This window comes from Xiphophorus maculatus, chromosome 22 (assembly GCF_002775205.1).
Source record: "Xiphophorus maculatus strain JP 163 A chromosome 22, X_maculatus-5.0-male, whole genome shotgun sequence".
NCBI lineage: Eukaryota > Metazoa > Chordata > Actinopteri > Cyprinodontiformes > Poeciliidae > Xiphophorus > Xiphophorus maculatus.
Window position 1 is genome coordinate 3587948 of NC_036464.1, and position 15755 is coordinate 3603702.

A 15755-nucleotide genomic window follows, 5' to 3' on the forward strand; every position below is an offset into this window, starting at 1 on the left:
TATTTGCGGTGATTGTTGATTATAAATGTGCAATTTTCTTTCTTTTTATTTTATTTTTTTATACTGTACGTAGTTAGACCTGCCTAGTACTGTGATTCGCTTTAACTGTCGTCAGTGTCCGACATAGAAGTCCTGTGAAACTTCATAAACTAGCTAGCACATGCACACGTATATCCGCCGGTTATATAAATGTAAAATGTTCTCACTGATTCACGTCTGGATACACACGGAAACACACACCTGGGACGGAGGGTTTTCAGGCCGAAGACCTCGAATCTGACCTGAAGAGAAGACAATAATGTGAGCGGGGTTGAAAAACGAAAACGTAAAACTATATTGTTCACGCACGCAAAACTTTATTGTTCGTTCCAACTCTTGACAGAAACGTTTTTACGTCATGACGCAACCAAAGAGCTCACTTGTTTGTCTTATTTTTATTTTGGAGCGTGAATAAGCGGAAAACCCCCATAAAGCTACTGGAGATCTGAGATTGATCAACTGAGCCCTTACACATGCTGATATATATATATTTTTTTTAAATTGGGGAAAATGGCGGAGATGAAGATGTGTGACGCAATCACCAGATTTTTTTATTTTTTAAAATCTTTTTTTTTCTTGTCTCCTGCAAAGCTTGAAGTATCGGACCTGCTAAATAAATGAAATAAAAATAAAGGTGGACATTATATATTTTTGGGTTCCATTAAAAGCTGAAAAAGAAACGATGATGGTGACGGAAACGTAACTGTGTGTGTGTGTGTGTGTAGCTGTTTTCAGTCGTAAACTGTTGTTTTTCCTGCGTTTTTTGGACGGACATTTTTTTGTGTTTCTGTTTAAGAAAAACTAATTGGACTTGAGCAGAAGAGATATTATTTCTGACGAATAATAACAAATGAATTCTGGGGAGAGTTTTTATTTTTTCAAACATTTCTTTGCCTCCTTTTTACCCAGTTTTCTATTATTATTTTTTATTATTTTTCCTGTATTTGTTGTGCACTATACTTTGTATCTGAAAACAGTTTGCAACAGTCAGCAGTTTTTTTTGTTTTTGTTTTCTTTTTGGAAAAGACTGATAAAAAAAATCCTTTGCAATACCTCAGTTTTGACATATATTAGGAGAGAAACACATCTTCTAAGTTTATTCAGATGGACAAATATATATTAATTTAATTATTCAAGAGAGATGATTTTTTTAAATGTTTTTATTTTAAGAATTTATTTTTTTTAAAGAGAGTCAATGAAGGAGCTAAAGCTTTATAAATAATATAATGTTCGTAGTGATAGTAGGGTCTACTTTACTGGTTTAGAAGAAGGAGTCCCACTGGTTTAATTGGTTGAGAGAGCAGAAAGCTCAAATATCAGGTGCTCTGAGAAGAAATTAAAGCTAATTTCCCACTTTTTATTAATATTTATAACCAATCATCTATGCTGACCAGAGTTGTGAAAGATCTCCTGTTTATTTTTTTAAAAAATACGTTTTTTATGTTTTCTAAAAGTATGTGCTCCCGTTTTTTTTTCTTTTTGTTTTGTAAAAAAATAAATGAGAGAATAAATTAAAAAAGAAGAATTGATTTGCTGTCCTGACGTAGTTGGGAGAAACAAAAAGACTTCTGAAAGTCACTGGTCACAGAAAAAGAGAAGAATGTTATTTTTTAACACTAAACAGACACAAATGTTTTCACCTGTAGCTTGATTGAAAGCCCCCAATGTGCATCAATTTGACTGGTGGCCTTTCTGTTCACGCGAGACTTGAATTAGCCCCGCCCCCTTCCTCCTTTTTAAGGCTAACAACCTTGATTCTTTGTCGTAATGTGCAATACTCTGTACCGTTTGTAGAAAAGAAGAAAACGAGAAAAAGAGGTATAAAATCTTATTGCGAAATAATTTTCATTGCAAGCATTGTGATCCACTAAAATCATTTTCTACTGTGTATTTACCTATTCTACCTGCTAGTACCTTCCAGTAGTAATGTAGCCTTTGTACTGATAAATTTTCTTTTTCTTTTTTTTAAGAGTTTTGCAGAAAAAAAGAGGAATTCAAACATATTTACTTTTTTTTTAATTTCATATATTTTGTTTCTTTACAGACTTCATATCTGGTCATGTCATTAATATTATTTTGTATTTTTACTTTGGATAAATTAATTTTATGATGCTAATTCTTAATTTAATTTTTTTTGGAAGCTGAAAAATCCCTTTGTATTATTGTTACTAAACTGTCTTGTTTCTTGAAATGCTGAGCTTTATGTGTTAACTTGCTGATGCTTACATTAGTGTGAAAATGATCTACAAAAGTAAAAAAAAAAACTACTCAAAGGAAGAGATTGGTGGTTGGTGATGTATAAGTGGTTTATAATGTAAACAAATGAATGGGCAATAAAGGAAAACTGGCAGAAAGAAAAATATTTGTGCTGTATTTGAATAAAACAATACTGAAGTATAAATAAAAAATTTTGCTAATGTTACAAAAACTAAAATATTTAATTTAATCAAATTCCTTAAATGTTAAAGAAAAAGTCAATTGTGATGCTTGAAAGAAGAAACTCCAGTAGCAGTCAGTCCTGCAACAAATCTGAAAAGGCCTCTGACTGAAGATTGTTGCTGTGTGATTCATGACTATCATGATATGCTAACAGCTAGATATCTGGGCAGCACAGATTATATTTCTATAGTGTCATGTCCTGGATCAGTGGTTCCCAAAGTGTGGGGCGCGCCCACTAGAGGGGGCACAGTGCCATTGCAGGGGGGGAAGCGGTATGGATGAATAATAAAAATATTTTAAAAAACAGTTACACAAAAGTGTTTCACTGTAATAAAGAGGGTTTGTAGTTTTGTTACAACCAGAAGTGTGAAATAAACGTCAGTGGAGTTTGAAAACAAAGTACATGTATAGGTTATGTCTGGTTGAATGATGTGCATAGGGGAGCCCAGAACATTTTTGGGAACCACTGTCCTGGACGATGTCATCAGTTGTTGGCTAGCTCTGCTTATCCACCTCATTTGCTTTTGCATCGTAGTTGTACAAAAGTTAAAATATATATATATATATTTCCTGCTGGATAGTATCCAAAACTGGAGGGAATAAAGGGAAAAAAAAAGTCTACAAAAAACTCGATTAAAACTGGAAAAAAAAATTACACCTAGTTTTTCAAATTTAAAAAGCTAACACTATAACTAATCATTATAAATACATTTATGACAGAATTTAGCCACAAAATTACAGATAGAGCTTCTTTTCCATTGCTTAAAGCTTAATAAATTAATCTATTTTCTATTATATATTTTTTACAAATTTCACTGATACGATCATGTTCTCAAATGGGAGACACTGCCATCTAGCGGCCACTGCGCTCAAGAAGTGTTTCAAAGGAAACCATAAAACCTGCAACAATGATGCTTATATTTCCTCAAAGCAGAAACTCGTGGCTACATTTTGGGGCATTAAGTACTTCTGTAGATTGAAATTTGTACAAATAGAGTTTTGTTCATGAAAATTGAATAAAAGCATCAGTTAAGAGCGTGCACAATGTGGCAGCTGAAGAATTCCATTATTGAAAACCTGGAAAAAAATCCATAAAACTTAAATTGTGATTTATAAAAAAAAACAAACTATAGCAGACATCAAAAAGCTTAATCATCTGAAGATAGTCTAAAGCCGCGTGAGGAGTTTAAACTTTGAATTGAGTTTCTAGCTGAAAGTAGGCAGAAGGTGTTGGCTTTGAGAAGAGAGCAATGTTTTGGCTGAATTTAGCAGAATTCTTGAGATTTTCAAATGAGCAAAAACAGAATATTTTAACAGTTGCAATAGCATAAAATGTGCATAAGAAGATAGGTACCAATATATTAAGATATAATAAAGATAAATGTAAACAACAGAGTGAATGCTTTTCATTTTAGGGCAGGTTAAAATAAAGATCATCTTTAAAGGGATGGTTGTGGCAGAAAGTATTGATAAACTTTTTTTAAAGGGGCGGTGTTATGTTCCAGGAACTTAAGAGCTATTTTAGAACATTAGTTTTAAAAATCCCATATATATATATATATACATACAGTATATATACATGTAACATGTATATACAGTACATGTTGCTTTTTGATTTAAAATCGGGCCTCTGTCTCTTTAAGAACGCTTGCTCTTTCTGAAGCTCCGCCTTCAGGAAGTCATCACAACATGGCTCCTCTATTAACCCTTTAAGAGCATTTTTATTAGCATTTCAATAAGTAGCTTGTATAATGAGCTCAGGAGATGCACAATTCCAGCAGGTGTTTGCTAATTGCTGTTGGCTAGTCTGAAGGAGCTGAAGGAGGAAAGTTCTCTGCATTTAATGAAAACCTCTTGAAATTAAACATCTTTTCACCTTGATGTAATTTGGCACCGATAAACCTTCTGATTTGATTAGTAAAATTATATTTAAGCACAACTGTAAGCTCTGTAACAGACCACATGAAAACTCCTGGCGGGCCAGATTTGGCCCACGGACCTTAAGTTTGACATGGCTTTCACAAACAGAAAAAAAGGGCAACATTCAAGGTTTGCAGAATTTATTACAATTCCACTATCATAAAGAAAAAGCAGCAGTTAGAGAAATATGTACAAGTCTACAGTTCCTTTTTAAAACACTTTGGGCCAAGTTTTCAGGTACCAGTCTGGGCTCGTCACAGCCACCTGGGTTCCCTTTGTGATCCAAACCGTGTGGGTCAGAGAAGCGCTGACAGGCAGGGCTCAGTTTAAGACTTTGTGACATGTTGCATTAGCAGATAACACTGAATATCCTCTGGAAGGTGAAGTGCGAAAAGAGCGAGCTTCTGCTGCCGCGGCTATAAATTAGAGCTATAATTATAATACATGTGCTTGAAAGGTGAGAGCAGCACCCACTGACGACGACGCAATTCAACACTGGAGATGTTTGTCGCTTGCTCTGGTTTACTGGTCTGTGACGGTCGGGTTCACTTACTGTCAACGTAAAAAAAAAAAAGTTCAGGAAGAGGACTGAGTCTTGGAGCAGCTCTGTAACTCTAGACCTTTCAAATTAATAAGAGCATTACAATGTACGAATAGTTCCTGATCTGGTTGTGTTTGACTTCTACTGTAACCTTGATCCATTTTTACTATTTTCCCCTCCTGGCCAGGTCCTGCTTGGCCTGTAGATGACTGAACGGAGTCCTAACAGTGCTAGTGCAACGAGTTCATGAAGCTGTCCAGGTTGTACTCAGAGTCGTACTGCTGCTGGTCCCACAGCTCCCCGAGGCCGTCCAACACAGACTTTATGGACGCCTTCCCTGAGGTCGATGACGACTGCTCTCCTTTGTCACTCTTGTCATCCTGAAATAATCCAGAAACAAAACCAAAAGGATGAATTAGTCCAAATAGCGAGACAATATTCATCTGGACACTCAGAGAAACAAACTGGGGAAAGAAACTGTCTTGTTTTTGCAAACAGTTTCTGTAGTGTTAATCTGAATGTGAAAGTCTAAACAGTTCATGTCCAGAATATGCGGGATCTGCAGAGACGTGTCAAAAGTCTCACTTTCTACTCTTGTGGAACAAATCAACTCGATTTCTTCAGCTGTTGATGCTACGAATGGCTGTAATAAACATAAAGTAGAGGACTATACATCTCAGAAAAATGGAGTCATCTTCTCCAAGCTAGAGGGTTGGACTAAAAATCTTAGATCTTCATGCCTCTGGTAAGGCACAGACCACCACCAGTGGATGGCAGTGTTCTACTATTCCCATCCCACTCTGGAGCGACTGGCCGCTCCGGGCTGTCAGCCCTCCCCTCTGCGCCGGAGGTTTGGACTGTGATTCGCTACGTCACATCAGAACAAATTCAGCAAATGTGTTTCCATCTCCAGTCACCTTGTCCAGAGTGAAGAGGTTGAGCAGCTGGTCTGTGCCCATACTCTGCAGGCTGGTGTTCTCCTGGTTGATGACGGTGTTGGCGATGCTCATCTTGAATTTCTGCAGTCCCATGATCTTTTCCTCCAGCGTGCCTCGCGTAATCAGCCGGTAAACGTTCACCACCCGTTTCTGCACAACACAGACGACAGGATGTAGAAGGTGAGCCTTAGAGGTGACCCTTCATGCTTCCTTCAACAGGCTAGGAGAGGTCAATGGGTGAAACAAAACTTGTTCTTTACATTTTCTGCACAAAAATCAATCTTAGATGACGAGACTTTAGCTGTTTTAGGGCATCTTGTCACTCGCACGTAAAAATGTCTGCAAACATATGAAATTATACAACCGTACAACCGTGAGAAGCAGAAGTGGAGCCTCCTGCACAACCAACAAGACTTCAGCAAGAGGCTCTGGATTGTAACACTTGTCTTTTCCAGCAGCCATTGTGCAGCACCTACAGCGGTAAAACCAGCTGACCAAACATACTGGAGCTCAGCTTTTGTTGCTAGGCAACATTAACTTATTGTTAAAAAACAGCTGGGTGCTTTTTTAAAGAGCTTAGGAGGTTTTAAGAAGCAGCAGAAACTGAAATGGAAGTACAAACGTCACGTCTCTCCCCTTTCTAATTTTCTATGAGAGGTCATAGAGCGTCCCGCAGCAGTACCTGTCCTATTCTATGGGCACGGTCCATGGCCTGCAGATCCCTCATGGGGTTCCAGTCGTGCTCCACAAACACCACAGTGTCTGCGCCGGTGAGGTTCAAACCCAGACCACCGACATGGGTGGTGAGCAGCAGAACATCAATGGAGGGATCGTTGTTAAACCTGAGGAACAGAAAAGAAGACGACGATGATCAGCCTTAGTTATAAACCCATCAACAAACTGAGGATTTGTTCTTCTACCTCAGGCGGGTCAAACTCATTTCATTTTGGGTTATATCAAGATCTTGCATCTTCTTAAAGGGCAGGTTGCACCAGAATATATTGATAAAGCACATTAACAAACTCTTAAAATATTAATGAATAGCTGTCTTTGCATTCAATAAGTACTTCTTAATATTAAATATTTTACATCTTTTCACACTGATCAATCCTTCCAGGAGTTTGCGATTGTTGTTATGAGTTTTTGTAATCAAATACACAGATCTTCTGGTGCAAATTTAGAAATATTTACATTTCTGTATTATGTTAAACTTGATTCTTTTGTTACTCGCCACATCGATCACGGACTGTAACTTGACTTCAAGTAATGCAGAGGCAGCAGAGTTGTAAACGTAAGAAATACTGCCACCTGCAGGTGGAAATTGGCATCACTAAACCCAATAATTTTATTAAACAGTTATTTTAAATAAACAGTTATTCATTAGTGCACTAAAATCTATGTTTTTCAGAATTGTGAGACTAAAGGAACTAATTGATGTAATGCAACTCATTTTCATTTTGGGTCATATCAAGATCATGAAATCGTCCCTAATATTTTGCAATGAAAATCAAATTTTCTGTTGCCAACTTCTAAATATTTGCATTTCTATATGATGTTAAAGGTGACTTTTTGTTACTCGCCACTTTGATCATGGACTTTAACTTGACGCAAGTAATACTGAGGCAGCAGAGTTGTTAAGGTAAGAACTACTGTCACCTGCAGGTGGGAGTTAGAATCACTTAAACAAGATTTTTGACAATTTTTATGGAAGATTTACAATAAAGTGGCATTTGTACAAGAAAATGTGTTGATTTTGTTTGGATTTTTGCAGAATTGTGAAAAACTGGAGGTACTGATTGATAGAAAGGCCAAATAAAAAGCTGCTGCGATCCGGACTTGGCCCCAGAGCCTCATGTTTGACGCAGGTGGCGTACCTGGAGACGATGGAGTGGCGCTGGCCAGCCGGCACGCTGCCGTCCAGCCGCAGGTAGGTGACAGTGGGCAGTTTGGGCTTCAGCAGGTCGTGCTCCACGATGTCCAGCATGCTCTTCAGCTGACAGAAGATGAGAACGCGATGCTGCGCCACCACCGCCTCCGTCCCGCCTTCCGCTCCTCCGCCGCCGCCAAGACCGCAATCCAGTAGCAGCTGGAGAGCGAGAGCACGTCAGAACCGCACCGACGTAAAAAAAAAGAAAAAAAAACACGTAACGGTGCCTCAGCACTCTACCTGTTTGAGAGCAGAGAGCTTCGGCGCGTGCTGAATGTCGCGCAGGTTGGAGTTCTGACACGCCAGCTGATCCGTGATGCGATTGTACTCCGGATGCTGCGGCGTCAGAACCAGGTTTGGGTGGTTGCAGAGCTTCCGCAGGTACTGCAGCGCCTGAAGGACAGGAAGTCGGGTTACAGCGCGGTCACAACAGAAAGCAACACAATGCAGCAGCCAACTCAAATCTGGAGCAGTAGGAAAATAACGGTGGGCGATTTGGACTTAAAGTTTTACTGCAATATTTTGTGGTACGATAAACGTGAAGATAACCAATTATTGCTTGTTTTTTAGGTAACACTATGGCTGCATGACAGTAACTGTGGTCACAGAAGACAAACACAAGTATTGCACTTGAAAAATATTCCCACTTCTTCAGGACACCAGTCACAAAAATATCACTTGTATCACTAGTCACATATTGACAAATTTACTGATACTTTCATTGGATGAAATAGTAAATCTAACAATCCGGACAGTTTTGAAGTTTCAAACATTAACTGGAATTTATTGTGACAGCAATAAATCAAAATTCTTGTGACAATAAATTAAGATAAATGATAAATACGATTAATTCACAAACGTAAAGGAAAATGACAATTTTTGTAGAGTAATGATCTGAAAAGCATGAAAATCTTTGCAAGAAAAAGAACGGACAGGATCAGTCAAAGAGCGTCTGACGTTGCAAGACTTGAAAGTTAAAGTTCAAATTCTTAATTAACTTTAAATCTGGACTTCGACTAGACCATTCTCACATACAAAAATGCTTTAAAGTTCGGGTCTATATTCAGTTCGGTAAACTTCTTCTCCAATATTTCCTCTGCCTACATCCCCCAGAATGCCATGTGGCTCTGGAACAGGCTCCAGTGAAATGATCAGGTTCCATAAAAACATTAATTTTTCTATTGATATTGATCACATGTCTATTACGATAAACTGACGTTTGCATTAAAAAAAAGTCTCGGTACCTGGAAGACGTGACCCGTAGCCTTCAGCTTGGGCTTCTCCTCTTCCTCACCGGAGGCTGCAGAGATGCTGTCCTCCACGCTGGCTTTGGCTCGAGACTTCGCAAAGTCTTCGTAGAGCTGAACCTGTGAGAGCATTCAGGGTTTTAACAGATCAGACAAGAAGAGAACAAAAAAGAAAAAGCGACATTTTGCATGTTGAGCATTTTGAAGGCAACAGAATGAAGAACTTCAGAGAAAATGAGTGGAAACAAATAAAGGTGAATAAATGTTAGTCTGAACATCTGAACGCATCCTACAATCCTGACTCCTGCAAACAAAGGTAGGAAGGAAGGACAGAAGGAAGGAAGGCAAGAAAAGGAAAGAAGGTTAGTCGGAAGGAAGGACAGAAAGACAAAAGGAAGGAAGTCAGAAAGGAGAGTAGAAGTGAAAAATGGAGAGAAGCTGCCGGTCTGGTTCTAAGGACTGACTTATTTTAATCGAAGATGTGTAAAATATGCAGGACGATTTCGTTTCCCTGCTGGAAACAACCTGAAAACTAATTTGCGTTTAACTCCCAGGTGTTTTTCCAGCTGATCTGAGACTTTTGTCCCAAATGGGACAAAAAGCAGTTTTCTGTTCACTGCAATCTTCAGTCTGGCCTGAAGAGGTCCCCAAATCCCACCAGCTGCTGTTTTACACATTTCAGCTCTTTCTATTATCTAGAACGGTAGTGGAACATGTTGGATTTCTTTAAGTGATTCTACATTTAAGTATTTAAAAGTGAATAACTAACGGAGAGAGCCCACGTACCTGCAGAGGGCTGAGAGTGCAGTAATAGTCCTGGATTATTTTAGGAGGAAGGTCTTGGAGCACATCCTCCTTCATCCTCCTCAGAAGGAACGGCAGAACCTGCCGATGAAGAGCCTCCATGGCGAGGACGCCTGGCAGGAGGAGAAACGCATCAGCAGTTTAAAAGATAAAGTTAAATTTTAGCCTGAAAAGACAAATGTAAGAGTTTCTCTACAACATTCATGACGAAATTTCACAATTTCTACATTAAACATTTATAAACAAATTCAGTTTCTAAAGAATAAAACAGAAGGAAGAAAGGCAATGAAGGAAGGAAGGAAGGCAAGGAAACGAGGGAGGGCAGGAATCAAATGAGGGAGGGAAGAGAGGAAGGAAAAAAGGAAAAAGAATGAAGGAAGGAAAGCAAGCAGTAAGGAAGGCAGGAAGGGAATTAGGGCTGAAACGATTCCTTGAGTGATTCGAGTACCTCGATTATTAAAATTCCTCGAGGAAAATGTATCTGCCTCGAAGCTTTGTTAATTTATGTTTATTTATTCAGCGCACCGCGTTCCGGCCGGGTTATTACTTGTGTTGCTCACTTCTGCCTGAGTTGTTGACGAAAGCTAAGCGTTAGCAGCATAACGTCCAGTTTTCAAGTTCGGCCTGGGAGGATTTTATTGATTCATGATAATGTCTCGGTCTTTGTCGTTTTTCAGGAGACCAATATGCATCCTTAAAATGACTGGCGCGATGCCTGGAGTACGGCAGCTTTTCTCCTCCCGGAGCTGCTGCCTGGTGTTCAGAGCGAACGAGCGTTGAAGGTGTATTTATGCAGGTGAGCGGATAGACTGAACACTGCGGACGGCTGCGCATTAGATGATTAACCTATGTGTAGCTTTACGGACGAACTGGAAAATTTATTTCATATCATCCCGGTCTCAACAAATGTGTGGCGGAGCTCATGGTGGCGGCACGTAGCTGGTAGATGAGTTTCTGTGTGTGAAGAACGAAGGAGTCAAATCCCGTCGCTAACATAAACACAAAGCTATAAATGTCTGGGCAAGGTGAGAGTTCATCTATTAAACTGACTGAAGATGAATACATTAACAAAAAGCTGGATTACAGACATTTTTTAGTATTTGTGAGCTTGTCTCTTTATTATTAAATTGAATATAATTTCAGAGTTTTGTATAACTTTTCTTCAGGTTAATTTTCTAAACTATAGAAAAGTTATTGTTAGGGAAGCTCAACTGTGAAAAATTGGACTGACGTTGATATGTGATAGTAATACTGCTGTTATGCTAGATTTACCAATGTTTGATTTTTTATCCGATTACTCAATTAATCGTAAGAATAATCGATAGATTACTCGATTACTAAAATATTTGTTTACAACAGCCCTAAAGGGAATGAAGGAAAGCAAGCAAGAAGGAAGGACAGGAATCAGAAGGGAAGGAAAGAAAGGAAAGAAGGAAGGCCGACAGGCATCCTGGTAGGTTTAGACAACGTTTCCCCTTCTCCTCTCCAACCCTTCAGTCATTTTATTCAACCTGAATTATTGTTCCAGGCTGCGTTGGACCGTTGCATTCTGGGAACACGACTTACCAGCTTCCTGTTCTCTGGATGAGCTCTTGGCATCGCGGCTGGCCAGGATGGGTTTCCCGTAGCGAGCGGCGAACTGGCGTTCTGTTCCCAGGAAGCCGGGCATCAGGAAGTCGAAGAGCGACCAGAGCTCCAGGACGTTGTTCTGCAGAGGAAGCGCAGGGTTTCAGTGGATCCACCAGGGGGAGCCGATGCTTCCTCTGAGGACTCACCTGGATGGGCGTTCCCGACAGGATGACCCTGAAGTTAGCCGCTAGCTGCTTGATGGCTTTGGACAGTTTGGTTTTCCCATTCTTGATCACATGACCCTCATCCAGGATGCAGTAATTAAATTTTATATTTCTGTTAAAAAATAAAAAACAGACATTTTGTTGTAATGGAATAATTCTAAGCCAGAAGTTTCCTAAATGCGGCTCGGGGCCATTTGTGGCCCTTAGACTATTTTCTGCGGCCAAAACTGCAGTTCAAAAATGATACAAATTTAGATGCACATGGAGACTTTTAGTTTGTAATAATTTACATAATTTTCTTACACGGGAAAATGTAAAGTACAACACAAAGTATTTATCCTTTTATAACCACGTTTAAACCAAACTTAACTTTACTTGAAAAGCCAACTTTGCTGTGAATCATCTGTTATTCTTTCTTAAACTTCACTAAATCTAGCAAACGGTTTGATAGAAAGTGACCCAAATCTTGTTATTACTGAAATTTATTCAATCAAACCCAAAAGAAATAGAAAACTAGATGCATTTCTTTTTAATACAGCAAACAGGCAAAATTAAAGTAGAAGTAGTACATTTCTGCCAAAAAACTAATTTTGAGAGTAATCTCAGAAATTTTCTAGAAAAAAGAAGGAATTTCTGAGCTCTAAAAGTTGAAGATTTACAAGGGGGAAAAATTTTTGACATTAATGTATACAAAAGACTTTCTGAAATTCAAATGTTTTTCTAGAAAATATCTGAGTTTTTGGCAGAAATTTACTCCTTTTACCAAAGGGAGCAAAATTTACTATTTTAATTTTAAAGGTATTTTCAAAGAGATTTCAAAATCCCTTTAAAGTTTTTGCTCTACAATAAATATCAGTCTACTTCATTTGCTTGATTTTAGGTGGAGGTTTTTTTACATTTGAATCTACAATTTTGGCAAAAAGTTCAGACACCCCTGCTCTACGTAAAATGTGAAGAGACTTGGAGGATCCTCACCTAAAAAAGTCGATGTCGTTCCGCACGACATCATAAGAAGCGACTACAAGGTTGTGTTTTTTCACTTGATGCTGCAACCTGAAACGCAAGGCCTTGGTTAGTCATCCAAGTGTTGGCTTTATGAAAAAAAGACAAACGCTTTCCTTGCTTGTTCAGTCCTGCAGGGTAAGCCTGAGTCATGCTCCTGCGGCTAGCTGATGGATGCTCACCGCATTCGCTCCGTGGGAGGTCCGGTGTAGTGCAGCGGGTTGAGGAACTCTTTGGAGCAGAACTTGGCCACTTCGTCCACCCAGTGGCCCGTCAGCGTGGGCGGACACACCACCAGCGAGGGCAGGGGGCTGCAGTCTGCTGCCTTGGTCTTCGCATATTCCTGAGCCCTGAAAAGCACAAAGTTAGCATCAGAGCTTCAAAAACGGACAGAAGAAGCATTTTTCATAAATGAGATCTCAATGAATGAAGTTACATTTCAGAGCCGTTAGAAAGCTCAGACCTTTATGGGAATTTGTAGCCATGGAAACAGGAGTTGGATGTTTTGTTTATAAGCTTCAGGTAAACTTGAGTGTTTAATCAAACTCTGGTTTGCTACCCTGGATAGTTTGGTTTATTGGGGAAGTGTGAACGCACAGTCAAACTAAAAAAACAAACTCTGGTCCGCCTGCAAACCTCTGTCTCTGTTTGGTTGAAGTGAACTCTGATATGGTTTGAATGCATATGTGAACGCCAAACGCAACAGAGACCCCTCCAGAAGCAGGTAGTAGACTACAACGCAGGGCATTCTGGGTAAATACAACCAAAACAAACGCTCTAGTTTAGTGCTAGCAGGAGAAATGGCTCCAGATAAATTCTGACTTCCTCTGTGGCTTTTGTGTCATTTCCTTCACTGGTATTTGGTGCAACAGTTGTTTTATTTTATTTTTTTAAAGTTTTTGGTTTGTTTCACATAATGCAGTGAAAATGGAACAACTGTTGAAATTTAAGTCTCCAACTGGACCGAGTTTACTGGACTATCAGGTGTGAAAACGTGCAACATGACAGATTGTGATGAAGAAGTAGGGGAGCTGTAAATGTGCTCAAATTGAAAGTGGGGATAATTTATAAGCTCTTTTAACAAAAAAACCCAAAACAAAATCTGTTTCTTTTCCACTAAGTGGTACGGCAGGAGTCGGTGCGTTGACCTCCCATAATCCCTCGTATTCAGAAAAGTGTTTCCACCGCCAGCTGGCCTCACTGGGAAGGCGGAGATGAACCCAAACATCCAACACTGCATCATAGCTATGCGACAACAAACCTGACGCACTGTAGTAAATTTCAGCAACAAGGCAATTCAGTGTTTTGCATCGTAAAAAATATACAGTGATGTTTTTCTGTCCACTAATCTATGAACTGTGTTGTGTGATGCAGAAGTTGTAGTAATTCAGAGTGTGTGTGATGGGAGTCTTTAATTCAAATTTTGTTTTCTTTGCAACAAAACCTTTGTTCAAAGCAACAGTTACTTTGTTTTTATCATGTAACATCGTTTAACTGCTGTCCTTGATTAAATAAACCTGAACTGAGCACCTGAGGTACTGATCTCCTGCCAGAATGCAGATGGACTGCAGCGTCTTCCCCAGGCCCATGTCGTCACAGAGGATACCGTGCAGCTTGTATTTGTTCAGGAATGCCAGCCAATTCACGCCGTCCTGCAGGACACAGCAGCAGGTTTGTGTTAACATCAGATAGGCGTAATCTCCAAACAACCTGATCTACAAAAAGTTAATCTCATTTAGTTTAAAATGTAAAACTCAGATCACAACGTAATGTAGAACTCATTCAGTTTCTATTCAACTTCTATTTTTAAATAAAACATGAATTCGCTAAAAAAAACCCAAACAAGATTTAATATAAATATCCACAAATATTCAGGGAAGGTTTAGTGGAAGGTAAAACTGTAGTAGAGTTAGAAAATTATGCTTTTTTTTTACTTTTATGATGCTCTATACATTTCATCAACAGGATAACTGTCCACATTCATCCAACTGGAAAAGCAAACGGTGCTGCAGGTTAACAACAAAGCTAATTCTGGAAAATGACACTTGTAGTTTAAGCTCCTTAACTCTCTGTCTGTTTTATTTCTTATCCAAGTGAGTAAGAAATCACTTTTTTCCTGTTTCTACTTTTTATTTTATATCTTTATTCATTTCAAACTAATTCATTTTTCATCTGCTGCTCAGACAGCTGACAAACGGCTCACCTGCTGATACTTCCTGAGCTCGGCTTTAATCGGCACAGGGATCTTATAGTTCTCCAACTTCCTGCCGTCCAGCAGCTGCTCCAGAAACTGACGCTCTCTCGCTTTCTGTTGGATCAAGTCGGCCGACATGGCCGGCGGGTCTGGTATTCCTGCCTGCGATTAAGTATGATGAAGTAACTTGATAGTTCTCAGTTCTTTTACCAACAATAAAGATTTAAATTGATAAACCAGAAGAACGTACCTCCAGAGGCACCAGGCGGATTAACGTAGCGAAGCACTGAGTGGCCATAAAACGAATACTGTCGCTGGGGTCGCTCATGCGGCCCAGAACGGGAACAACCAGCAGCACGATGTAGGGAACGATGTCGACGTCCAGCTGCTCCATCACACCTGGAGAGCGTTGGTTAAGGGAACAAACACGCAGAAAAAACTAACATTTCCAAAACAAACGTCAACGCTGTGAGTAAATGTTGACTTTACATCTGACTGGTGTAAATCCAATTTTATTGATTAATCCAATGTTTGTTTTTTCAAGGTTTTATTTGTGAAAAATGTGGATTTTTTTCACCAGTCCTTAGGTTTCCATAGTTCAGAGTGATGTCAGCACGCCATGACGGCCATCTTGTTCCACAAGCGTGTTTTACAGCTTCCATTTATGTGGACAAAGATTTTTTTATTATTCAAGACAAAGTTAAAATAAAACAAGAATAAAGCCATAATATTACCAGAGTAACATTGTGACACATCAGTGTGTCCTGGTAAATTTTTCTGGACAATAAATTGCCCCAGAAGTTATCGCAATAAAAGATAAAATTGTTGTTTAGAGACCATTTTCAAGTAATATAAATGAATATAAATAAACTTTAAATTTAAATAAACATTTAACACAGGAAGACATTTTA

The 15755-nt window shown here is 39.1% G+C and overlaps 1 protein-coding gene across 1 annotated transcript in view; it reads right to left on the reverse strand.

The window, feature by feature from the left end:
• Positions 1-4521: 4521 nt before the first annotated feature.
• The window catches only part of btaf1 (B-TFIID TATA-box binding protein associated factor 1), a 34769-nt gene continuing 23535 nt past the window's right edge, over positions 4522-15755 (reverse strand). Inside the window, exons 25-38 of the mRNA XM_023327392.1 lie at positions 15095-15243; positions 14854-15006; positions 14181-14302; positions 12833-13000; positions 12624-12701; positions 11631-11760; positions 11422-11563; positions 9838-9968; positions 9049-9171; positions 8045-8197; positions 7752-7963; positions 6560-6719; positions 5857-6027; positions 4522-5319 (exon numbers count right to left, since the gene is read on the reverse strand). Coding sequence (XP_023183160.1) covers positions 5170-5319; positions 5857-6027; positions 6560-6719; positions 7752-7963; positions 8045-8197; positions 9049-9171; positions 9838-9968; positions 11422-11563; positions 11631-11760; positions 12624-12701; positions 12833-13000; positions 14181-14302; positions 14854-15006; positions 15095-15243 — 2042 coding nt within the window. The 3' untranslated portion in view covers positions 4522-5169. The remainder of the gene's footprint in view (positions 5320-5856; positions 6028-6559; positions 6720-7751; positions 7964-8044; positions 8198-9048; positions 9172-9837; positions 9969-11421; positions 11564-11630; positions 11761-12623; positions 12702-12832; positions 13001-14180; positions 14303-14853; positions 15007-15094; positions 15244-15755) is intronic.